This window comes from Simochromis diagramma, unplaced genomic scaffold (genome assembly GCF_900408965.1).
Source record: "Simochromis diagramma unplaced genomic scaffold, fSimDia1.1 OVJJ01000302.1, whole genome shotgun sequence".
NCBI classification, from domain to species: Eukaryota; Metazoa; Chordata; class Actinopteri; order Cichliformes; family Cichlidae; genus Simochromis; species Simochromis diagramma.
Window position 1 is genome coordinate 4,543,764 of NW_024386792.1, and position 26,105 is coordinate 4,569,868.

General features: G+C 42.4%; 1 protein-coding gene and 1 long non-coding RNA gene across 3 annotated transcripts in view; both read left to right on the forward strand.

Annotated features, from left to right (window-relative positions):
* The first annotated feature begins 3,228 nt into the window (after window positions 1-3,228).
* inpp4b (inositol polyphosphate-4-phosphatase type II B) overlaps window positions 3,229-26,105 on the forward strand; it is a 179,484-nt gene continuing 156,607 nt past the window's right edge. Inside the window, exons 1-2 of one of the 2 annotated variants that reach the window (XM_040023896.1) lie at window positions 3,229-3,763; window positions 10,352-10,396. In XM_040023896.1, coding sequence (XP_039879830.1) covers window positions 3,679-3,763; window positions 10,352-10,396 — 130 coding nt within the window. In that variant the 5' untranslated portion in view covers window positions 3,229-3,678. The remainder of the gene's footprint in view (window positions 3,764-10,351; window positions 10,397-26,105) is intronic. The other variant, XM_040023897.1, reaches the window with a different exon arrangement.
* Window positions 15,163-25,737, forward strand: LOC120728774. The gene is made up of 2 exons (XR_005694784.1): window positions 15,163-16,852; window positions 20,941-25,737. It is a non-coding gene; the product is annotated as an uncharacterized LOC120728774 (long non-coding RNA).

The window sequence follows — 26,105 nt, forward strand, 5'->3', positions numbered from 1 at the left end:
AATTTATCTTCATTTAGGTTTTTGGCACCAGCCACAACCCAGACCAGGTGCCCTAAGAGTGCACATGAACTCCACATGGCTCTTTAGTCTTTGCGGCGTGTGTCTTTGGTTTGAAAGGTTTTATTCCAGCCACTTGATTATGTACGAGTACAATAAGTGAAGAATATGCAGAGAACAAAGCATTCTTCTCAGAACTGTATACAAAGGAATAATCTTCTTACAGCCCACATTATCTGACCTGTCCTGTTTTTTTATGATTACAGTCAAGGGTTTAAAAACATGTCTTCTGCTGTTGATGTTATAAAACAACATTTGAGTGATAGGATGGTGAACCTTTATACTTTTTCCTTTTAACAAGTTTCAATGAAAATGTTTCAATACTTCATAAAAAAAAAAAACTATACCTGATTTAAACTGGCAGCTCTTGTCATGACCCTGGGTCATGTGACCCAGCGTTTTGACTTGTCTTATATTTTGATGGTTTATGTTTAAGTTCAGCTCATTCTATTTTGCCTAGGCTGCTGTGTAAGTTCAGTGTTTTTTAGATCTCCTTTGCGTCATCACCCCTTATGTTTAAGTCTTCCTCGCCCTTCATGTGTTTCTGTGATGTCTTTGTCTCCCGCCTCCTTCTCTTGTTTACATGTTTTCCCCTTGTGATCCGTTTCATTTGTCATTGGGTTCTGTGTGTATCTATAGTGTGCTTGTTCCTCATCGGTTTGTCGTGGTAAGTCTGTGTGTCTTAGTCCAACCCCTGGGCCAAGGACCGGTACCGGTCCATGAGTCCTTTGGTACCAGGCTGCAAGAGTTTTGGCTCTGGTGTGAAATTTCCTAAAATATTACACTCTGGAATTGAGAATGTGTTGGAAATACATAGTTTTCAGGGTTTTTATCATTAACTCGTTTTCCTGGGTCTTTTCCTGTGTTGTAGTTGTGTCTTATTTTGAAAGAAATATTTATTTGTTACCAGAGCGTGAAAATATTGTCTGACATTAAACCGGTCCATGGGGAAAAAAAGGTTGGGGACCGCTGTCTTAGTCTGACACGTGTTTAATGTCTGCGTGTTCTATGTTTTCAGGCTCGTGTTGTCATGTTTGCATTCTGTTATGTTTCCTGTTTTATTTTGAAGAGGTCTGGTTGTCCCATGTTCAGTATGTTTAGTTTCACTTCCCCCGTGGCGTCATTATGTTCATTCGAATCGGCTGTTTTTCCATGTGTTTCCACTTCCCCTGATCACCTCCTGTGTGTATTTAATCTCAGAGTTCCTGTCATTCCTTGTCCGTTCACCTGTTTTGCCTGCTTGTCTACTATGTCATGCTATGTTTCCAGGTTTATGAATTCACGGCAAGTCTTCATGTTTTAGGTTTCTCATGTCAGGTTTCCATGTTCATGCTCCTTTTCATGTTCCAGGGTTTTTTTTATGTTTAGACTTAGTTCTCCCAGTTTAGGTTATTTTTTAGTGTTGCTTTGCCTTTGTTTTTGAAACGTTTTTATCAGCCTCCACTAAACGGCTTGCTCTTTCGCGTGTCTGCACTTGGGCCCACCTCCTCACTCCACATAGTCTGATTTTTAATTAGCCATACCTCAGCATTTTCTCCCTGTTTCATTTTCTTTAAAATGGTTGTTTGACAGTCACGCTTCCATTGACACTGTTTGATGAGGCTTCAGCAAACAGATGCATCTCTTGGGTTCTCTGTCAGGTCTTTGTTGGATTTATTTTCTACTTCTTAAGGACATGACTTTCAAGTACTGTTCATCTGCTGTACATAGTGTCTTTTTAGGCCTGCCAAATCTTCTTTTGACCTCCACTTGTCCAGTTTCATTAATTATTTGAGGACACACTGCACACCATGCCAAGAGATGCCCAGTTTTAAGCTAGTAGTTCTTTGGGAATCTATTTGTTGATGCAAAAATACAATTTTAGATGTGTGAAACTGTCATCTTTGGTATTTTTTATAGATTGAAAGAAATGGGACAAAATCTTGTGTTTTTGCAACATGTTGCTAGGATCAAAGTTTATGAAGTTGTTTGTTGTGTATCAACAAAACACTGGTTGATCCTTAAGTTGGGTGCCTTTTTTTATGCTTCAACGATTCATGTTCTCAGAAGAAAACCATTCTTTTGATAAATGGTCAGGTACAAGGACTGGACTGAAAATGAGTGAAAAAGCAGCCAATGTCCAAAGAAAAACCTTGAAATACTTTCAGAAAGCCTGGAGAACTATTGCTCAAGACCACTTTAAAAAATTACAAGAAATGACTGGCTCCTGGGAAGCAAAATAAAAATAAAAATTAAGAGTGGCCCTTGCCTTTTGCACAGTATATTTTTAGATTGCGCTATGGAAACCTGGTTCTGACCACTTGCAGGAGCTTATGTTTGAGTTCACAGTCCTCAAAGTTATGTCGAGGGCAAACATCATCTGGTTTCATGCCAAACTGAACCCAAATTTGCGTATCAAGGATCATCACTGGTGAGAGAAGCTGTATCTCCAGCTAGTCGTAGGTGAAACTTCACTTAAAATCACTTCCATAGCCACAGGTGTATAAAATCAAGCACCTTCACAGTAGCCTTCACTTAGGTTGAATGAGTTTAACAGACAACACAGCTCCTCCTCCATTCAGCTGGATTTTAATTAACTACATTGTAGATATACGCTTACTGTAGCATCATGACCTTGGTGACCAAAGAACAATAACGTTTCCCTTAGGAGTGTAAGAGGAGGCAGTCATTATTTTACCTTGAAAATCTTTATATATAACTCCTCATCCTAATTCCTTTTTCAAAATGTCCTGTCTAGATCTACGCTGCGAAACATAAAAAAAACCCACAAACCTCTAAAACCCAGAAACAACTACTATCTGTATCACATTCTGTGTTTAACCTGTTGATTTGAAATTGTGGTGAAGTTGCCGTGTTGGGTTATACTCAGCTCTTTTTGCAATAAAAACTGTCCTTATACTCTGCAAATCCCTCAGCTGTATAAGTCCCCAAATCATGCTGCATGATTCTGGCTTCAACATATCACGCTTGGGAGTTTGGTAATTGTTACACTGCTGAGAAAAGGGAAAGAGTGATGTAGAGGTGAGGGCAGGTTGGAGAAGGGGAGTGAGACGGACGTCAGAAATCAAAGGGACCCTGCTGCCATGTCTGGTTGCAGCAGTGGCTGCGCAGTGAGAAGAAAAAAGGAGGGAGGGAGAGGGAGAGGGGGAGGACAGAGCCGTGTCTTTCTGGCTGCGGTGCTCTGTGCAGTCGGGTCTAGGTCCCCGACTGACAGCCCAAGATTGATGGATAGAGCTTTGTATTGCACATAACATCAATTCTGTCCTGCTTTCTCTTTCATTTGGAATCTCACTCCCTCATCACTCCTCCCTTCCCCTGTCTTTTTCTCTCCTGCTCCCCTCTCTTCCCCCTCCCTCTCCTCCTCCCTCCCGCTGCTGCTCCAGGTCCGTCGCCTGTCCCTCTCTTCCGTATTAGTTTCCATGAGGCATCCTTAATGCTGACAGAGAGCGCACCGTGAGGCAGCAAGAAAGCGGGGTGAGAGGATTGCTATCTTTGTGACAGCTTCTCTGCTTGGAAGGCTGCGTGTGAGCCGGGGAACTGGACTGGACTGTGGTGTTTCGTGGAGGAGGTGGGAGAAGAGGTGGAGGAGCACGAGGGAGAACTGTGGGGCAAGCTGGACAGATGGAGGACGGCACGCAGCACCTGGGACACTGCATGGTTGACATGAAGGAGCTGAGTGCGAGTCCTGAAGGACTGAGCGCTGCTGGTGAGCTGACTCCACTGTGTTTTGTGACTGTTTGAATCTGTCTCCTCTTTCCTCTGTCCTTTCTTGTTCTACAGTCTAACTCCATAACTGCTCGTCAGTTCTAAGCATTGGTTTTCTCTACTGTTACTGCAAATGCTTCTCCAGATGATGTCTTGCTTTTGAGTATTTTCCCTGTGCAAGTGTTTGTTCTCGTGCTGCCACACACACAGAATGAAAGCGTGTGTGTGTGTGTGTGTGTGTGTTTCAGGGAGAGAGCTAGGGTGGAGGTACCAGCAAAAGTGTGAGAGATTTTTAAAACCCCAGTCTTCAGTAGCCAAGTAACTGACTCCTATGCAGAATAATTACAACTCAATACCTGATGATATATAGATGCACTTGTTATGAAAGATCATTATTGGTAGATAGAAATGACACTAAGTGCTATCAAGTGATGTCTTTTGTTGTCAGATATTTAAAATGTTGTTAAGCCACGATTGATCTTCGGGCCTGTCAGTCGTGTCTCCACAATTTAAAACTGTAGACTTTTTAAAAACTGCCTGCCTTGCTGCAGGTTTCCATTTAAGTATTCTTGTTGTGTGGTTGAATTGAAATCTCAAAAATGTTTCTCAGTTCTTTTGAGCTTCAGAATGCATGCGTGTAGTAAATAATACAAAAGTCTGCCTTATCTAGTTTTGAGCAAAATGGAATTTTGATTGAGTGACTCTGCAGAGAGAAAGTTTGAAAAGCTGTTTGTTCACATGTTTTCTTGGTGGGAGTCGGGGGGTAAAAAGTCACATGTTTGCTTGCGTGTCATGTCTCTGTCTCTGTGCACTGGTGTTCATGCATGCACGTGTATGTGTGTGTGAATTTGCATTTTTACTGCAGTCATATTCCATGTAGGCTGAATGTGCTGTCACTAATATGCACTGGCAGAGGCAAACTAGATGTCTTAGTGCCCATCACTACAGGAGAATGCTGAAGAGATTATCCATATCAGTGATGCCACAAAGCCTCCTCTCCACATTTAATACCTTTGCTTACTAAAAGGACAGACACTGCATGCGGTTGCTGCTAAGCATTTGCATTGGCATGCAAGCTAAGAACCATCATCGTCCCAATGGGAATAAGCAGATGGAACTGTACAAAGAAGGATGAAAGCGCAGTTCACGACGCCTTGTCTTCTTTGCTTTAAACCTACACTGACACACTGGTGAAGCATCTTATGTGTCCGATTGCCCATTCACACGGACATATGCAGGCATGCTCTGACGTTGCACAGTTATGCAGAGACACACACAGGGCCACACTCTCAATAGCTATGACCTGATGGCAAACCCAAGATAGGCACCTACCATAAAATCCTCTGCACAATTTTATAGATGGCATCTGACAGATGCAGGAGTGTAACGCCTCACTCTACCTTTGCTTTGTTTCCCCTGGGCATCCTGGAAGACAAGAGCGAAGCACATAATTACAGTGTTTGGGCCGAACAGCAGGTTGACAACCGTGCATTATCAGTCGCAAGGTGACACAGTTTATCTCCTCTTTCTTGACAGGAGATAAAAGCGAAACCAAACTGGGTGCTGCTCGGTGCTAATTAAGGTGGGGCTGAATTGGCGTTTTACAAACTCCCAATCACAAAGGGTGAAATTATGTTATTTTAGCTATTAACTATTCATAACAGAATTTGCATACAGGAATCGGTATCGGCAATGAAAGCTGCAACATTTAATTGATTGAACTGTCTTTGCGAGACGCGTGCCGTGACCAAGCTGTCGCGGAGCGAAAGGTCCCACTCTTGTTAACCCCCCCAGACTACGTCTCTTATCAGCTTGACAGTCAAGACCTCCTCAGCGCATCCAACTGATTCACAACACTTCATTAAACGCTGGCAACAAAACCATCTGTCCCCCCCCCTCTCAATCTCCCAAAGCAGTAATGTGACGATAACTCACTCTCCCATTCAGCACCACTTGTCCTAATGGGATGCCTGTCTGTGCAAACATCAATTGAGTTACAGGTATGTAAGCCTGGCTGGTGACTGAATCATCGCAGTGGATGTGCAGGTTCTGTTTAGGCAATTTAAACTACAGGAAAGAGAAACGCAAGGTCGGACAAAAAGGAGTTAGGAGAAGGAAACATTGCAATTAGTGTGGGTGAACGTGTAGGAAGGGTGAGCAGAGCTGCTTGTTGGGTTGGAATCATTTGTTGAGAGAGTTATATCCCTGAAATATCAAAGCCCATGCTGAGCCAGCCACATAAGTGAATTATTAATCTAACCTCAAAATTCAAAAGAAGATAATATTCAAAAATATGAACAGGATTTATTCATAGGCGTGGGCTTTTATATGTAATATCTATTCATGAAGAGGATAAGCAGAAGTGACTGTGAATGTGTACTATAGCCTCTGCAGGGCAGTTTATCAAAACTCTCTTCGGAAGAATTGTTTGATTTTCTTCGTTGAAACCATACTTGGGAATTGGAGCGGTGTCTGGTGATATTTTCTACTTCCATCTTTTGCAGACTTAGAAATAAACAGCAGCATCATCTGAATCCCCCACCCCCACCCACCAAAACCACCAACTATTTCCCACATTCACCCTTGTCCCCCTTGCCTGTTAGCGGTTATCATACAATGCAGCATGCGAGAAAGCAGGGCAATGAGAAGGGAAGCGAGTTAAATGATCATCTGTAAGACGGACCATTTAAGTCCCTGAACATTAATTAACTTTGTCATTCCAGAGGATTCACCTAGTCTGCTCACATCCTTATAAATTACCCTCTCCTCTGCCTTCAGCGTGCCTTTTTCCCTACTGATACCTTCCACAGACAGGGGGGCTGATAGATTGGAGGTACAGTGGGGCTGTGCTGTTATTTCTAGAGCCAGATGAAACTGCAGTATAGCGGGCGGGCACACCTCATTTGCTTTGGGCCCCTCTGGGAGTTACATCTGCATGTGCTGCCTGCCTGCTGCCTTGCTGAGCTTATTACCATATTCATAATGCCAGCGGATATCGATTATAAATACCACACCTGTGCCACTTTCCCCCACGTATGTATCTGCAACTTAGAGTCGTGAGCCATGTATGCTGCAGGAGTTACAATAGATATGGGCAATGCAGGTGGCTTATCTCTCTCCATGTAATGGCTAATTATTGCGATTAGACCTTGTTTGTGTATTTGTTTTGGTCAGGCTGATTCTCCCCCAGAGGGTAATGACATGCGGCACGTTTAGTGCTGCGGGACGAGAATGAGGTCACCGTGTACATAACAGGAGTTGTGTCCTCAGGTTGCATAATTTGTCCGTTATATTTTAGATCATGTGGATATTGGGGTGATGTGACCATGTGAAAGCTTTCAGAGCTGCACTAAAACATAGTTTTACACGTTATTTATTCAGACTTTATACTGAAAAAACAAAAAAAGGAAAATGCAACTTAACATGTGTTGCCTGTCATAAAATCAAAGCATCTGGCATGATCCTTCTAAAAATACTCGACACTCTGCCTATAAGCCATGCTTTAAAATTCTGACAGCTCTGAATTCCAGTCTTCCTCCTGCTTCATTATCAAACACTTTGACTTGCTTTGCCACATGTGTCTCATGATCTGTATCCTGAACCTCTATCAGACCTAGACTCAGCTTTGCTCCTTATCTTTAATTATTTCTGCAACGACAAGCATTTTCCACTGCTTCTTACCACTCAAGATAAGTCCTACAAAGTAGCCGGGCTGTCCATGTGTCAGTCCCTTATGATAATGCTACACCGGAGACTGGACCCAACAGCTGGCACAGTGTCAGCCTACCTAGCTAAAGGGCTTTCTATTTCAGCTACGCAGCATGTCATCCTGGCTTATTAAAGTTCCATCAGCACTCATAAGGAAGTCTTAATGGTGACAACATGAGGAGACATGACCCCTGAGGAATGGGATGATGAAGATGAGAAAGTAATGTGAGAACCAGATGATGAAAGTTTATTTACAAGCATAATTGACCTGTTTTGGTGTGTGTTTCCTTGCCCCGTGTGCTACAAATACTTGTCCACTTGATTAATTAGATATTTACTGCAGTTATAACAGATATTGGACCAGGTTTGCGTAAGCTTCTACAGCCTTTTCTGACATGTATTACATCTGACAGAGCTCAGTTTATTTCACTGAGCATAAATGCTAGCAAACTGAAGGTTTATTTACAAGTTTGTTAGCATATTTATTGAATTTAGAAATGCACTTCAAATTGCTGGTAATCTTTTTTTTTTTTTTATCAAGTTACTGTGCTTGAAGCTGTCTTGGCCTCAGTAGGCAAATGACTCTCAACACGGTGCCAGATAATGCTTATGATTTCCATAATTTTGGACTCATTCATTTCAAAGAATACGGTTCAAAGATTAAAAAACAGCATTTAAACGATTCATCAACATTTGACATAATTCACTGCATCTCTGTGAGCTGGGGCATTTTTTAGATTTATCTCCAGAAACAAACGCAAGAAGAAATATTACAGTAAACCAGTAATCAACAAGTACAGTAATCAACAGTCCCAACAAACAACCATACATACAGTACGATGCAATAGTCTTGCGCCAGAACTTGTTTCTTTATATTTTGCTTTCAAGAAACCAGTTTTGAGCAATGTTTGTTTTTTCTTTCTTTTTGGCTTGTTTGTTTGAATCTAAAGTTCACGTGCTTAAGAAATAGCAAAGACTTGACTGAGAGATGCTGGTCCATCTGCTGTTTGCTGAAGGGTCATTTCTGATGAAGGGTGGCTGCCAAGAAGCAATTCTTAAGGAAGGAAAACAGGGAGAAAAGGCTGAGGTTTGCCAAATTACACGAGAATTGGACTGAAAATCAGTGGCAACAGGTCTTGCACGGAGAGATGGATGGATCCGACTTTGGTTCAAAGTACTGGCAGTATTTTTGATGGAGATCAGAGAGAGGTAAAACAGCGAGCAAAACATGGTGGAGGCTCACATGGTTTGGCCCTGCATTTCACCTAGTGGTCTTGGAGATCTTGTCAAGGTTGATGGAAGTATACGAACACAGAAAAGACTTTTAATTTGATCAGATTTTGATCCATTAAGAAATACTATCAAGAAAGGGGCTGGCTGGCAATGGCTTCATTTTTCAGCATGGCAATGATCCCAAACACACTACAAACCCCTTAAAAAGGGATATCTGGATATAAAAACACACAAGGGAACATGATCATTCATGGATCAGAGCCTGGATCCTAACAATGTGGGATCATCTTGACAAAGAACAGAACAAAAGGCAGCCAACATCCAAAGAAGAGTTCTGAATGTCCTTCAAGAAGCCTGGAGAACGATTCCTGAAGACTACTGTACTTATAGAGATTACAATAAAGCTGCTTAAGAGAGTTCAGGCTGTATTAAAGAACAGAGGCGATCATGCTGAATACTGACTTTCAAGCTTTTAACCAAGAATTGCACCACCTGTGTTTTTGGCTTATATACACTGTGCATACTTTTAATGCGTGTTTGCACATTTCAATACTGCTGCGCCTAATTCCAATTTCCCAAGCAAAATATGTAGAAATGAGAGTTGGTCTGAGACTTTTGGACAGCATTATCTATGCATTCAAAATTGTCAATAAGGCATTCTGCCTTATTAAGTAAATCGTTTTTTCTTTGCAAAGAATCCTCATTACATAAGATTACCTAAGTCGCATGGCTCCCATACATCAGTGAACATCGAGTATCCACGGCCCATTAGTGGAGTTGATGAGCCTTAGAGAGGCCAATTGTGTCCAAGCACCCCAAGAGGAGGAATTTAGCAGTTTAGTCCCCCTCTAGACTTGTTGCACCATCTTACAGGCGTTTCATCGGTTTGGTTTTTGAATGGTCATGTCAAACTGGGAAAGTGATGAATGAGAGAAAGCTTTAGTGACAGATGACTGAAGCAGTCAGTCATCGTTATTGGCGTAAAGCCTCAAGGACAATGGATACCCAGAAACTCTAGTTCTGACGCTCTCAACGATCGCTGAGTTGTTTGCATAATCTAGATGAACAGTTACATTAATCAGTGTGGCATTTGGGGAGCCTGTTGTGCTCCTACCATGTTCAAACTCTCTATAAAGCCTTTTATTTCTGATTAAAATAGTTTGTTGCCAGGAGTTCAACCCCCTTAGCGTAATTATATTGCATCTGTGCAAAGTGACTACAACTGACTCAACAATTTTGATAAATAACCAGGAAACTAAGCCAAATATTTATGCCTTGCTTTTAGTAAATATGTGAGGGTTCGCAGGTTTTTGATTCCGATTATTTTAGATTAAAAGTAGTCGGCTTGTTTTGCACTTATGCTCTTTGAAATTGTAATGAGCATATTTCCCTATTATCTAACATTGATATGATTAATTTAATAAGATGGCAAATCAAAGACTGAAATTCATGAAAAGTCATTGAAAAACAATGGTTGGAGCTCTACACCTTTTAAACTTCCGCAAAATTAAACTGCAGCCGTTAATGTTTTACGTCTGTTTCCTCCTTTTTCATTGTTCTAATGTTCCCCTCTTCCTTATCTTTATCTCCCTCTCGCTCTGTTTTTATCTCAACTCCACTCTGTCTTTTTGCTGTCTCTGTCTTGCAGGTGTTATTCTAACACCCAAGCTGCCTCAGGTGGAGTTCAGCCTCGGTAAGTCCTGTTAACGCCGTAATTCAAGGGTCATTTTATTTCAAGGGGAAGCAATGAAAATGGAGACATACCACTGTTTTGGCTCGTTCGCACACATATTAGATGACGTTTGTTGCCTCTTTCCCGCCATGGAAACGCAATAAAAGTCAATGGCAATCATCCCTTTTTGCTAACATACATCCAAACTTACAGTAACTCTTGTTAAACACACACATGCTGACATTTCCATTAATGCAGATGTCAGTGAGGATCAGTGGCATATCTGCAATAAATTCTGACACACAAGTAAGGATAGAAAGGACAACAGAAGCACAGCAGAGAGAAAGCATTAGATTGAATGGTGAACTTTCACCATTCAATCTGGGGAAATGGTGGCTTCTGTGGCTCAGAATTATCTGAGCCACAGATAATTCATTGTGGCTCAAATCATGTTTCCTAAACTGGTAATAACATTTTTGACATTCAGGATTGATTATATCTGACAAGCATCTTGACTTTGTTGTTTCTATCCTTTGGTCAAAGCCACGTTACAGATGAGATGATAGATGATATATATGATCCAGGGATGTGAAGTTTCTGTTACAGGGGTCACAATAGTAAAAGTTAACATTTTAACACACATACACTCTCAAGTGTTACTTGATACCTTCTACTGTGTTTTAACAGCAAATACACATTGATGCATCATAATTTTTTTGTTGCTGGCAGTCCGATTGTCATCAGGTAATATGTAAAAATATGTAAAGATGTAGAGACACAACTGGGCGCACATACAATTCAAACCACATAAAGCAAACAAAGTCAAACAAAACATTTGTACTGCTTGCTTTCTGTCTAAATGTCCATTTGATACTCGAACATTATGTTGGGGCCTTGCGCTGTGAAAGAAAAACAATTTAAATGTAAATTGTCTGCCGTGGTGGAAAATTAGAAAATACAGCTGACAGCTGACACAGTACCATGTCCATTTTTAAATGGCCTGATTGTGCGCCCCATGTACAGTACACCTATCTAATCTGTACCTGTCAAACCCATAATGGCAGTATTTAATGACATATTACATGACGTGTTTTATTTCCAATATTTGTTTCAACAAATTATTTTTAAGCTCTCGAAAGAAGTGACAGGTTGTAATAGTTTTGTTTAAAATGCTTATTGAATTTCAGGAAAACATATTTTTAACCACACTGAGGATAGTAAACAAGCAGTCGTCCGGCCTTTAAGTTGTTTGATGAGGACCCGTTGATGTCACAACTTGTGCAGGATAGTACAAGATATTAGTCTCTCAGTCTGCTCTACTAGTAAAGTGTCTGCTGTGCGAGAAATTTCTTTTGAAATATTTCGCTAACATTGTGAAAACAAAAGTTTGGGGTTTTTTTTGTAACCCTAATCACAGCTTCACGGTCTACAACATTCAGTTCTTAGTAAATTCCAGCGCTTCAGTATTGCTTGGTCTGTGATTTTAGTCTGTTGTTATGCAGTTACTAGGCATAGTGATGATGTAATAATATAACATGCATAATAACAGTTTTGTGTTGAACTCATTGCTGTGAAATTGAAAGCTATTGTAAGGGCATAAAGGCTACAACCAGATCTATTTAGCCATTTGGTAGGTTTTTGTCAGGCAACATGATGACATCACAATAACAACCTTCAGGTTTGATAGGCTCAACTCAAGAAATAGCACTAATACACAAGAGGAGTCATCTCAAGACACAAGAAGAGAATCCAGAACAATCTGGCAATGTCCTATGAGGAAGCACTTGGTGAGAGTGGGAAGGAAGAACTGAAGAGAAAAAGGAGCATAGGGAGACATGGACACACCATGTAGTTACGTTGCTAAAACCTACCAGGTTACCAGTTCTGTGCCCTGAGTGTTGAACAATGCACAGAGCAGCTGATGGTCTGGGACAGATGTCTTCTTATTCCTGAATCAGTTAGTTTTAGGTTTAGATGTAGGAGGCAGGACTCATGGCACACACACGCTTACTGTAAATTCTCTGTGCTATTCACTCATGGGCTTCAAGACCTAAAGCAGGGTAAAAAGAGAGTTTTATGTCTGATCTAAATGATTTAGACATTTGTGTTCTCACATACTGCTCTTTCTGGCAATGTAAAAAAAAAAAAAAAAAAAGCTCAGGGCTGCAGTGTGTTTGTAAAAATACCATTTGTTTCTGTTTTTACCCCCAGTGGCTTTGCACATTCGAACAGTACATCTAACATGCCAGAAAGGGAATGTGGGTTCTAGCTAACCGTGCAGCATATTTTAAATACAGTGGACCTGGTTGTGCAAAATATTTATGACACAGAAACAAAGAAGTGTTCAAAAACAGCTTCATCAAAACAGCTGACAAGGACTCAGAATCTGACAGTGAACTAATCAACGGCTAAGATCCTAAAATATTTACTGAAAAGCAAAAGAAATGAAAGGTAAATGAAAACACATCAAAGGAAGACAGAGCACATCTCGAGTTCCCAGGAAGGCTGTTTCTGTAACCACGAGTACAAAATAAAAGGTAAATTCTTCAGATTTTAAATGATCAGTGCAGACCAACACTAGATCACTCAAGTGTTTTGATTGATCATAGCTTTCAGGCTTGTTGGGAACACTTTGTGAAGCAAGAAAACTTCAATGCAGTGATATGAGAGTGGATCATCCCTTTTAAACTGGGACTAAATTCTGTAAATGAACCATATATTTAGTAGAATAATTTATAAATGGATCTGTGAGCAGCACTAAATTGTCCCAGTTACTTAGTGTGGTGTTAATACGAATAAGGTCATAGTAATGATTAAATGGTCATTTCCGGTTTAAAAACTGTGTAAATAAATATTTATATTTGTGATATTTTATCTACTTGGGCTTGGGACTTGAGTGAAGACCCAAGTATCTCTGTTTTGTTAGTCCCTGTTAAAAGTACAACACTAAAACACATTTTTCTCCCAGTTTTCTTTCCTTAAGAATGGCTTCTTAGTTGGTACCCTTCACCTGAGCTCATTTCTGGTGAGGCTTTGGTAAGCAGTGGATGGATGGGCTGACGGGCCAGATGCATCTCTCAGCTCTTCTGTGGAGCCTTTGCTTTGTCCTCTTTCTTAAGAACAGGAAAAAAAAATATGCGCTTTTGTGACAATAACAAAGAATGTAACGATACAAAATTGGTTCTTTGTTAAACTGTCCTTATGTGTGGCCAACCACACTGATTCATACCTTGAGTTAGGAGCCTTTTTATGCTTGAGTGATTCATAGGTCAGGGTTAAGTGGCTTAATGAATCCATAAAAAAGCATTCTTATAAAAATGGTCAGGCACACGAACAAAGGTTGAAGAAGCAGCCAGTGTCTGAAGAAAACCTTTGACTTTCAGAAAGCCTGGGAACAATTACTCATAAACACTTCAAAAATGACAGTAAAGTCTTGCTCCTTGTGGGAAAAAGCAACGTACTTTTCCACAGTGGTGTATGTCAAGATTTTACCATCTCAGCTTTGAGCAGATTTTTCCAACCTAATATAGGAAGGACATTCATTGGTGTTTGCCTGGATGCCGTAACATCCAGCGTGAAGAATCTTTTCTACAGACTGTAAACAAACAAGCTCGCAGAAAAAATTGTATGGTGTGCCTATTTCTGTCTCTAGAAGTGCAAGCAAATTTAAAACTCTGACTTCTGTGGTTTAGTACAGAGAGAGTGAACCACACTTTTATTCCATTTATTTCTCTTTTATGAATGGTTAATTATTTAGCTTGTTGTGAAGCCAGAACCTCCGCTCCACCTCAGAAACCTAGATTGCTAGCAGGGGAACAGAGGTCTCTTTTTAGGAACGTTAGTCCCTCATTTGTACACTGACTGCACTTACATTTTAAATTTTAGGCAGCAGCTCTTTGATACTCTCTACGTGAGAGATCGCTGTGTTATGATTTCAAACATGCTGTCTGCTCTGTGTCCAAGTAGGCAGTTTGTTGCCCCTAAGATTCATGTGAATTCTTCTCTTATTTTGCAAGTAATGCAATTTTTTTTCTTAAATTGAATTTGTGATCCTCTTAACAGTGTTTGATCTGAAACATTTACCAGACAGAGTGCCTAAAATACATCTGCATCATTATTCAAACTAGACGTTTTGCATGCAAATAGCATTTTACATAAATATCCACAAGCAGCAGGTACCTATTTCTTGTGAATGGCACCTTGACAAATGCACTTTGAATTATACATAATTGAATTAAAACTGAAGGGTTTATTCCCATTTCAAATTTCAAATTAGAGGCATAATACTCAAGTCTGATTTAATATCGTGTGCTTATCGCTGTTCTATAGATTCACACGAGCGATAAGCATCCCTGCGCAGCAGGTTAAGGACTTTTATCACAACTCGACGGCCTTTATCTTCCCTTCATTTCTCCTAGATCGAGTCGCAAACAGGTGTGCGAAGCCGTGGCACGTGCAAATAATGTTGTCAAATTAATTGAAGCGTTGAAATAATTATCACGATGAGTAAGAGTCTTCTGAAGATGAGCATATATTTGTCTCATGCGGCAACTCCCAGGGCTCCCCTCTCGATTAAATGGAATTTAGATTCGTTGTGGGGTCACAGAGGCTTGCTGCATTAAAACTCATTTCCAGCAAATTCATCTTGAAAGAGCTCAGCTTATTCCAATCACACAAAATAAATACAGCATAGTAATTGAAGCCTCCGAGGATGGGCAAACATTATTACTCCAATTGCTCAATTGTTATGGTGATTTAAGAATCAGTCCCAGTATACTTTGGCAGTTGAGTTGCTTGACTAAAATTGTTGAATTAATTTTCACCTAAGCTAAGGCAGGCAATTCACTAATAAATGACCACAAAAAAAAAAAAAATCTTTGAATGTGATGTGCTGGAAAGCACTCACTCTTTTCCCCCCCTCTGCTTTGCAATTCATTATTTGAACCACTTTAATAGACCATACTCCTCTTTCCTCCATCCATGTCCTTCATTATCTCCCCTCTCACTCAGGCTTCCTTCCTCAAACTCTAAATGTGTCTCTGAGGGAATCTCTTGTCCTTTCCCTCTGCCATTCGCTCTATTTCCCTTTCCTGCCCCCGCCCAGCATCATAATGGCGCTGACCTTAGAGGGTCACTTGAAGTGTCATATCCCTGTAAGAGAGCCTGCCTGGTGATGCATGGTTGGGCACCTATTCCCATTTCAATCACCAAACTGGCTGGGGTTAACTGTGCGGCGGGGTAGGGAAGATATGTCTGGCCAGTCAAATATATGTCTCCTGAGATGACTGATAGGGACAGTCAGCAACTTATCTGCAGTGTCCCTTCACAGGGCTCGTGCGTACAATCGCTTTAGAAGGGAGCTTTCCTTCTTTTATCGTGTTTCAAAGTAAAAAAAAACCAAACATCTTTTTAGACACAACAGAGCCCAAATCAAGGCACACAGAAGCCACTTTGCTTGAGTACCCATGTATATGTATATATAAACTAATTTCCTACATGGCACACAAACTCCTCAGCTTGAGCTTTCTTCCTGCTAAAGCAGATGCAAGACCCTCTTTAATGTGAGTCCAAAAGCCCTGGCACCGAAATCTCGAAGAGTAAAGGGAAATGTGAAATTAAAATAACCCCTAGGAGATAACGCATACACATGCTCTGCTGCTAAAAGATATCCTACCACCTTCTCGCAGCCCTTTCTGAAATACTACCACTAAAGAAATCAGAGGGTATAAATGTTGCTGAATGTTATTATCTAAAGTACTCTTTGGAGTCACAACTCCTTCATTATCTGCTCAACATGACACTCGTTGCACGATCAATGTCTGGCATGTTTCAAATTTTACATTTTTTCTTCAATCTGATATTTATTTGTCAAAACATCACAAATACTTTTTTATGGTTTTATCTTTGAATGCTAGTTTATCTCTGTCAATTTTCAATTCAGTTTCAATTCAGTTTTTTTTATATAGCAACAAATCACCCCTATAAGCAACCACTTGACAACAGTGGGAAGTAAAAACTCCCTTTTAACAGGAAGAAACCTGGAGGTGAGGAAGATAGGACAAAAGATACACTGTGAAAGAGAGCCAGAGATTAATAATAACTAATGATTGAATGCAAGAGTGCTGTTTAAACAAATAGTGATTGAAAAGAGGTGAGTGAAGGGGAAGCAGTGCATCATGGGAAGCCCCCAGCAGCCTAGGCCTATGGCAGCATGAATTCAACTTCGAATTTAATAGGGTGCCGATGAAGAGAAGCCAATGTGGGATAAATATGCTCTACTTTTATTATTAATAGTAGAAGTAGTAGTAACATTATGTCACGGCCTGGGGGATCGGCGAGACGCTGATCGGCCTTTTTCTTTCTTTTCTCCCTCTCGCGCTCTCTCTCTCCTCCTCTCTATCGCCGGGGCGGAACTCATTGTGGGTTCACGCCCTCGGCCCACGCCCACGGAAAAGAACACACCTGATGCCCATCAAGGTGAACGACATTGAGAGTCAGTGACTCACGCGTCAGTGAGAGTCAAGCTACAGCTCAAGATAAGTCAAGTGTCTTTTGTGAATATCGCACTCATTCCTGGTTCCTCATCTATAGACCCCCTGGATAACCTTTCCCATGTGAATCTGTGTGTCAAATGTGAAGAAGGGAACTGCAGTCGTGTATGTGGAGAGTTGGAGAGCAAGTGATTCCCCCCTTGGATTTCCCTGGAGCCCCGTCCCTCACATTGTTGTATATAGCACTACCCAGCACTCTCTGTATATACACCTGGTGAACTCTGTAAATAAATCCTTGTGTTCAGCAGATTCAGGACTCCCGTGTTTGAGTCCCCTGCATTAAACCTTAACATAACGATCCAGCCAGAATATGGACTCAGCGGACTCTGCTGCCCAGCAGCGCGTCCTCACGGCCGAGGAGGTTTTGGAACGCTGACCCAAATAACAATGCAGTTTAGACAGTTGCGGAGGACATATGAAACTGACGAGGCTAAGATTGCCTTTTTTGTCCAGCTCTTACGCAGACCAGCTTTAAACTGGGCTCAAGCTGTTTTGAGAACTGACGCCAGCATCTCGTACCAGGTGTTTGAGAGAGGTACTGGCGCCGATGCAGCTGCTCACTGTTTACTAAATCTTAAGCAGGGAAGATGAAGTATGGCGGAATACTCCATTGAGTTCTGGACGTTGGCCGAAGAGACCGGGTGGGGGCAGCCAGCATTGATAAGTACTTTGTTGAACGTGTGTGATGAGTTAAAGGGCGAACTAGGCGTGGCGAAGCAGCATCGGGCGGAAACGCCACGAGTGGCGGAAGAGATTTGGAGTCGCACAACATGGAGGGTGAGCAACCTATGCAGCTGGGCCGTTCTCGCCTTTCACCCGAGGAACAGCACCGTCGGTGGAGGGCCCGTGAGTGTTTTTATTGTGGCCGTAAGGGTCATGTTGCCAATGCTTGCCCGTCTCTGCCAAAAGGCCGTGCCCACCAGTAGAGAGGAGAATACGGGTGGGCGAGGTCTCTAGTTCACAGTCTCCTCCACGGCTCATGCTTGCAGCTAAATTAACGGTGCAGCTTCAGGTCCACCCTCTTAAGGCTCTAATTGATTCAGGGGCGGAACAAAACTTTATTGACGCTTCGCTGGCCCGATGATTAAATCTGAACTCCGAGCCTCTGCCACAGTCTCTCCAAGTCACCGCCCTCAGTGGCCAGCGGCTACCTAACATCACTCATATCACTGAGCCCGTTTTACTGACTCTCTCTGGCAATCATTCCGAGACTATACAGCTGTATGTGTTTCAAGCTCCTCTCATGCCGCTAGTTCTGGGTTACCCTTGGTTGCATCAACATAACCCTGTTATTGATTGGAAAAAGGAGAGCATTGTAGGGTGGGGGGAAGATTGTCACATGTTCTGTCTTAAAGCTGCCACCCCCTCTTCCGAACCGCTAACCTATTCTTCTCTCTCCGAGCCGCCGGACCTCTCCTCCATGCCACCCGTCTACCATGATCTCAAACAAGTGTTTTGCAAGGATAGAGCATGCTCGCTTCCTCCGCATCGGCCGTATGACTGCGGCATTGATCTTCTTTCAGGCGCACCTCTCCCTACCAGCTGCCTATACAGTCTGTCTCAGCCCGAACGTGAAAGTATGGAAAAATACATCAACGAATCACCCACCGCAGGTCTCATTCGCCCCTTGTCATCTCCTGTGGCCGCTGGCTTCTTCTTCGTTGCCAAGAAAGACAAGAGCTTACGACCTTGTATTGATTATCGGGACCTTAACAACATCACAGTGAAGAATAAATATCCACTCCCTCTGTTAAATTCTGCCTTCGAGCTCCTTCAGGGGGCCACCATCTTCACTAAGCTGGACCTGCGCAACACCTACCATCTGGTAAGAATAAGGGAGGGGGATGAATGGAAAACAGACTTTAACACTCACCTTGGTCATTTTGAATATTTGGTCATGCTGTTTGGTCTCACCAATGCCCCAGCTGTTTTTCAGGCCCTGGTGAACGACGTACTCCGGGACTTCATTAACCACTTCGTCTTCGTTTATCTAATTTTTATCGCCGTTTCATCCGCAACTATAGCCAGCTCGCTCTACCCCTGACTCATCTCACCTCACCCAAGGTTCCCTTCCGCTGGGATGAACCGGCTCACCAGGCTTTCTCTTGCCTGAAGGAGCGCTTTGCCTCTGCACCCATCCTCATCCAACCCGATCTCAGTCAACCCTTCGTCGTAGAGGTGGACGCCTCGGACGCAGGAGTGGGGGCGGTTTTCTCCCAACAACAAGGCGGTAAGCTTTATCCTTGTGCTTAATTCTCTCATCGTCTCTCTCCTGCAGAGAAAAATTATGATGTGGGGAACCAAGAGCGATTGGCCATCAAGCTGGCCCTAGAGGAGTGGCGTCACTGGTTGGAGGGAACTGCCCAACCGTTCGTGGTTTGGACGGACCACAAAAACTTGGAATACATCCGGTCCGCGAAACGACTCAACGCCAGGCAAGCCAGGTGGGCTCTGTTTCTCACCAGATTCCAATTCACAATCACCTACAGACCCGGCTCTCGTAATGTCAAACCCGATGCCCTCTCACGTGAATTCGCCGCCTCCGAAGACGCTGCCCAGGACGCCCCCATTCTTCCTTCCACATGTGTTGCCGGGGCCCTAGCCTGGGAGATTGAGTCAGCTATTCGAGAGGCCCAACGAACGGAACTGGACCCTGGTACAGGTCCCCCGGGCCTACTCTTTGTTCCCTCTACTGTCAGATCACGAGTTTTGCATTGGACTCACACGGCCAAGTTCACCTGCCACCCTGGGGTCCACTGCACCATTGCCTTCCTCCAACGCTTCGCCTGGTGGCCGTCTTTAGCTAAGGACGTCCGTGAATACATTGCTGCCTCTCCCACATGCACTCAAAACAAGAGCGTCAGTCAGCCATCCTCCGGCCTACTCCAACCTCTACCAACCCCTGGCCGCCCATGGTCACACATTGCAATGGACTTCATCACGGGCCTCCCCTCCTTACTATCATTGATCGTTTTTCAAAAGCTGCTCACTTTGTCGCCCTTCCCAAGCTCCCCACTGCTTTAGAGACAGCTCAACTCCTGACTAACCATGTGTTTCGCCTTCATGGGATCCCCACGGACATTGTCTCTGACAGGGGGCCACAGTTCACTTCACGGGTCTGGAAAGAATTCTGCAACGCCCTCGGAGCGCAGGTCAGTCTCTCCTCTGGTTTCCACCCTCGGACTAACGGCCCGACAGAACGGGCCAATCAGGAACTCGAGGCGGCCCTCCGGTGCTTGGCATCCACCAACCAGACAACTTGGAGTGAGCAACTCCCGTGGGTTGAGTATGCCCACAACAGTCTTACCACCTCAGCCACCGGGCCGCACTTCTTTGCACAGCTGATCGCAATAAGCGCCTGGCGGACCATCACCGGACCCCCGCACCTGCCTACACCCCGGGACAAAAGGTTTGGCTATCTACCAGATTTGTTCTGCTCCGGGCTGAGTCAAAGAAACTGTCTCCCACCTTCATTGGTCCGTTTGTTATAGACTCTTTGGTTAACACGGTTTCTGTCAGTCTCAGATTGCCCCGAAATATGCGGATCCATAGCGTGTTTCATGTGTCTCAAGTGAAACCCTGCCTGTCCAGTCCTTTGTGCCCTCCTTCCAGGCCCCTGCAACCCGCCCGGGTCATCGATGGCCACCCGGCTTTCACTGTCTCTTGGATCATGGACGTCAAGTGCCGGGGGCGTAGCCTGCAGTATTTGGTGGACTGGGAGTGCTACGGGATGGAGGAGTGGTCCTGGATCCCGCGGGCTGCCCTGCTGGACCGTGGCATAGTGTGGGCATTCCATGAGGCCCATCCTGACAAGCCTGGGGGTCGCCGGGAGGCTCCCGTTGGGGGGGTACTGTCACGGTGGGGGGGTTCGGCGAGACGCTGATCGGCGTTTTTCTTTCTTTTCTCCCTCTCGCGCTCTCTCTCTCCTCCTCTCTGTCGCCGGGGCGGAACTCATTGTGGGTTCATGCGCTCGGCCCACGCCCACGGAAAAGAACACACCTGATGCCCATCAAGGTGAACGGCATTTAAGCCAGGAGGTGACTGCTGGTCTTCGCTGGATCGTTGTCTACCACGCGTCAGTGAGAGTCAAGCTACAGCTCAAGATAAGTCAAGTGTCTTTTGTGAATATCGCACTCATTCCTGGTTCCTCATCTACAGACCCCCTGGATAACCTTTCCCATGTGTGAATCTGTGTGTCAAATGTGAAGAAGGGAACTGCAGTCGTGTATGTGGAGAGTTGGAGAGCGAGTGATTCCCCCCTTGGATTTCCCTGGAGCCCCGTCCCTCACATTGTTGTATATAGCACTGCCCGGCACTCTCTGTATATACACCTGGTGAACTCTGTAAATAAATCCTTGTGTTCAGCTGATTCAGGAGTCCCACGTTTGAGTCCCCTGCATTGAACCTTAACACATTAAATCTAATTTCTTCTTGGCTTAAAACTTAAAATGAGAGTATGTTTGTTTCTCAGTTTGAGCATTTTTTGTCCTCTACTATGTTTACATTCTGCAGCATCCACAGCTTCTTCGCCTTTTTGGAAACCAGGTTGCCGTGGCAAATAGTTAACATTAATCCAAGGTTCTATATTCAGTGTGAGCGCCCACATCATGACAAGTTGATTGATTGATATAAGCACAGAGGAGCACCGGCACCTCTGTCAGCTAAACCTTCCTGCAGGTTCTCTGCATTCATGTGGTGCTTTCTCTCTGCCTGCCTACCAAACAGATATGTAATTGTAACAGAAAGTTGTCTTTTTCTTGTTTGGTTTATCTTGAGTTTTACAGTTTAATTTAACTGCCATTTCTTAATGACATTTCAGACAATGGAAACTTCTCACTGGAAGCACTGTGATCTAACCTTCTCTTGTTTTGTAGCTGCCAATTAGTTTTATTTCTTTTTTTAGATCCACAGTCAGCTGCTTGAATAAACCCCATGGTTTTTGGTTGTTACCACAATACCCTTGAAGTGTCACTCTTAGACTTTCTATTCTGTTGTGTCCTTCAATTAACAAAAGAAGAATAATTTCACATCAGCATTTAAAGAAGCCCTACTGGAATTGCTCTATTTATTAGTTGTTGTTTTTTTAGCCTAGACAAGCTCAAAAATTCATAAAATTGTATACATTCGTCAGGTCTGATGAAAAATTACATATTTTAATTGTTTCACACGTGTGGGGCAAAATGGCTCTGGAGCGCCACCTATGAGTTAATGAGCCACCTATGAGCCATATTAAATTGTGCAGCTTTTGAGTTTTCGTGAGAGGGCGTGGCTGTGACGCCACAGCAAATTTTGATCATTTACATTTGCTCTCATTCCCACATATGTTTGGTTCAATCTGGACCAAACTTCTCCGCCCCAAACACATTTCAACTGCCATATTTGACACTGGTGACAGCGCCACCTAGTGGGAACAGGAAATGTCATGTTTTACACTTTGGGATACAGTGTAGAAGTGGATGACCCCAGCAACCTCAAATGTGTGTTACATTGAAAACTGTGCGTTGCTGGCAGGACGGTGAATTTCAATGTTCCACCATGAAGAACAAAGCTATAACTCAAAGAAATCCTGTCCAACCGCTGCCAAACTTCGCAGACATGATAAGAGTCCCACCCTGAACACACTGATCTGCCCATTGTCAGTATTAGTTAAAGCGCCACCTAGAGTCAACACGAAATGTCATGTCTTATACTTTCATGTGCTGCTCTTTACAGGTTGAGTACATCTACCTCAAAAGTAGTGAGAATAACCATCAGGACATTATGATGCTTCAGTGTGAAAATTGTGAGTTTATATTGAACGGCACACTCTGGTGGTATGGCGATTCACCATGAAACAGGAAGTAATTTTGAGGGACTTGGAAAAGTCAAAAACTCATGAAATCTAGCACCAAGCTCCATCGTGATGGTTTAGCTCACAGAAGTAGCACCCAGTGTGGTCTTCTGCTGCTGTAGCTTATCTATTTTTATCTATCTATGTTGTGCATTCAGAGACGCTCTTCTGCCACCTTTGGTCATATCATTTGGTTATCAGAGCTACTGCTTCCTGTATATTCTGGCCATTTTTCCTTTCACCTCTGGTATCAGCAAGGCATTTTTCCTCAGAGAACTGCAATATTTTCTTTTTTTTTTTTTCTCAGTGTAAACTCTACAGATGGATTTGTGGGAAAAATGCCAGTAATCCACAGTTTCTGAAATAGTCAGACTAGACACCAACAACCATGCCAGATTCAAAATCACTGAAATCTACTTTCTACCTTATTTTGTTGCTCAGTTTGAACTTCAGCAGGTCATCTGTATGCCTAAACAAATGATTGTGCTGCCATGTTATTGGTTAACTGTACATGTGTTTAATGAGTAGTTGAACATATACTATATACCACTTCATTTAGTGGCCAGTTAGTGTAGTTTAGCCTTCTGTTGCTGTGTGGTTTTGCTTAGCTGTCACCATGACAAAGTATACCGTCTTCCATCTTAAGTATGGCCCCTGTTCTGTTATTATCTAATGCGTTAATTAGTTGCTTGTTTTACTCTGTGCTGGTCTTTTTTATCGCTGTTGTTGATTTTTGTGGCTGGGACAGGCAGCTATTCTGCCCTTTATTCCAGAGAAGATTTCTACATACATACATAGCACCATAAAACGGAAACAAGTTCTAATATACCTGGAAAAATATGTTGAATCAGTAACTTTTTAAGGCAAAATTTGACAGCAAAAGTCAGATTATGTCTTGTAATTTTGCTCAAAAACCTTTATCTATAATTTTGTCTTAAGCTATCAAACGAAATGCAGACAGGTAGATTGCGATGAAAGGGCTGCTTCAGCCCAGCTGGCAGTGCAAGTGCACCATCACATCTTACTCAGCTTTTATCCAAGTATTCCAAACAGCTGAATAACTCGTCTGTAGTGACAGTGAGTTCAGTTAAACCTCAGTCTAGTGGTGTTGCTCTGGGTTTGGAAAGCCACTATTAATCAACTGGTTCAGAGACAATTGAGGAGGATTAAAAGTGCTATTCTTTCTTTTCTAAATTTCACAAGTCAAATATCAGTATAGTTTATGCGTCTTAAATTACAGTAGAGTACAATGATGGTTGCTAACCAAGGCTGCATCTGAAATCCCTTAGTAGGCTATAACAGTATGAGAGATGTTGGAAATCTTGGTAAGAACCCAAGAGTGTGCAAAGTGCATACTATTACAGTATGCATTAGGATTTAGACTCTTCAATAGATGATTATGAGCTAGGATATTAGACCCAGCTGCTTACTTAAGTATCCATAAAGCCATAGTAAGACATTTTAAAATAATAGACAACTGAATATTAAACATAAAAGCATAATAAAATTCCTCAGTTGTCAAACTGCTGCTATAACTGCAGTCCAGACCACACATGTTTGGGTAATTACACATCTTTATATTTAACGATCTGTATTTCGATACAAATGCAGAAAACAGTGATTACTACAAAAAACCTAACCAGCTTTGATTGAATCGTTTAATACACTCTTTTAACACATAGTGATGAAACTTTAGCTGTCAAATTCAACAGGTTACTCAAACTAAGCTGTCATCTTAATATTTTGTGGAAAAGAAAACAGACAAAACACAGTTAATAACACATGCCCTTTACCAGGCTTTCACTGTTACCACATAACAGTCATCTCTTACTTTGGGGTCTTGCCTGCCTTTTAGTTTAGCTGCTCAGCTGAACTGAGTTCAAGTGCTTAATTTGACCAGTGGAGAACTTCTCACCTCTAGACCCTTGGTTGCTTTAGCTGTTTCTCTTGGATAATTATCCCTGAGTTGTGAAATATCATCCATTGAGTTTGGAGTTTGCATTTGGTTGAATGAGAGCACTCTTGCAGGGTGCTCTTGTAGACCTCTGCCTTCAGCCTGTTGCTTCCCCCAGTGCTGAAACCAATAAATGCCAGTAAGCCAGTTTAATTGGCAGTCACACCAAACCATATCAGTGAAATTGACTGTGTTTTACCAGAAAGGTGTGCTTTGGGTTGTGAGCTTTTCTTCTTTCTCCACACTTTCTTCTTTCCATCATTTTGAAGTTTTATTTTTGTTTAATCAGTCTGTAGAACTTTTCGTTCGGTGGGCTCTCTTTTGAGTGTATTTCTGAAAGCCAACTTTCTGGGATTTCTATCTTGCAGTGAATCTTCAGAGGCTCTGGTCATGAAGCAGTCTTCTAACCCACTAACAAGGAAGCATGCACACTTACGTCTGTAGTTGCTGTGCAGCCTTAGAGAGTTATTTATCTTCCCCCATCTAAGTTATCTCCCTCTCGACCGCAAAACCTGTGTGCACGGGCTTTTTTTAAATCTTTTTTTTTTTTAACTAAAACTTTTTTTTATCTTCTTCACTGACATGGTTACATCTCTAATATTCTTACTAGTTTATCTCTATAGTTCAGGATGTAGATAAGGTCATCTACTACCATATTTGGTATACTAATACCACATTTACTTGAGGAAAAGGTACGAATGGTTGCATGAGGCATAAAGTGTTTTGAGTGCTCAGGTAGAGTAGAAAAACATTTTAAAGGCACCAGTCTATTTAGTTTATGATACTATTTTTCAATTATTAGACATAATTTTAAAGTACATCCAAAAATCCATGAACATGCAAAGCTCTAACTGAAGTCTGGTAAACAAAGGGGTTTCTTGTTTCTGCTGCTTTTATATCTGTAGCCTTGTAATGGCCGCATGTTGTCCATTTACTGTAAACGGAGTTATTTCCTTTCATAATTCACTCTATGGTCCCCTGCTGTGGCACAGCCCCCTACTCACAGACTAATTTAGCAGCTCTATAGCAAATACAGACAGAGTGATTCATCTAAAGAAAAAGGAGACAGGGTTGTTTATGGTTTCAGCAAAAAACTTTTAACTGTAATATCACAGAATGAAATGCTGTATTTTGAATACCCTTAAATGAGTCTCGTGATGAGACATACCCTGGAGAAGTGGAGGAATTAGTAAATTTGATTTAGTCTAATGGAATCAAAAGTCAATTTCAGAATTGATGTCACAGGGTTTGGATGTAATAGATGGGCTATTTTTATCAGTACCTCTCACACAGGCTCTTCAGACTCTGGATCCAGAGCAATGTACAATGCAGCACATTTGACTCTTTTGAAAAGCATTCATTTACATTTAAAAAACTTTTGGTGTCTTGATGTTG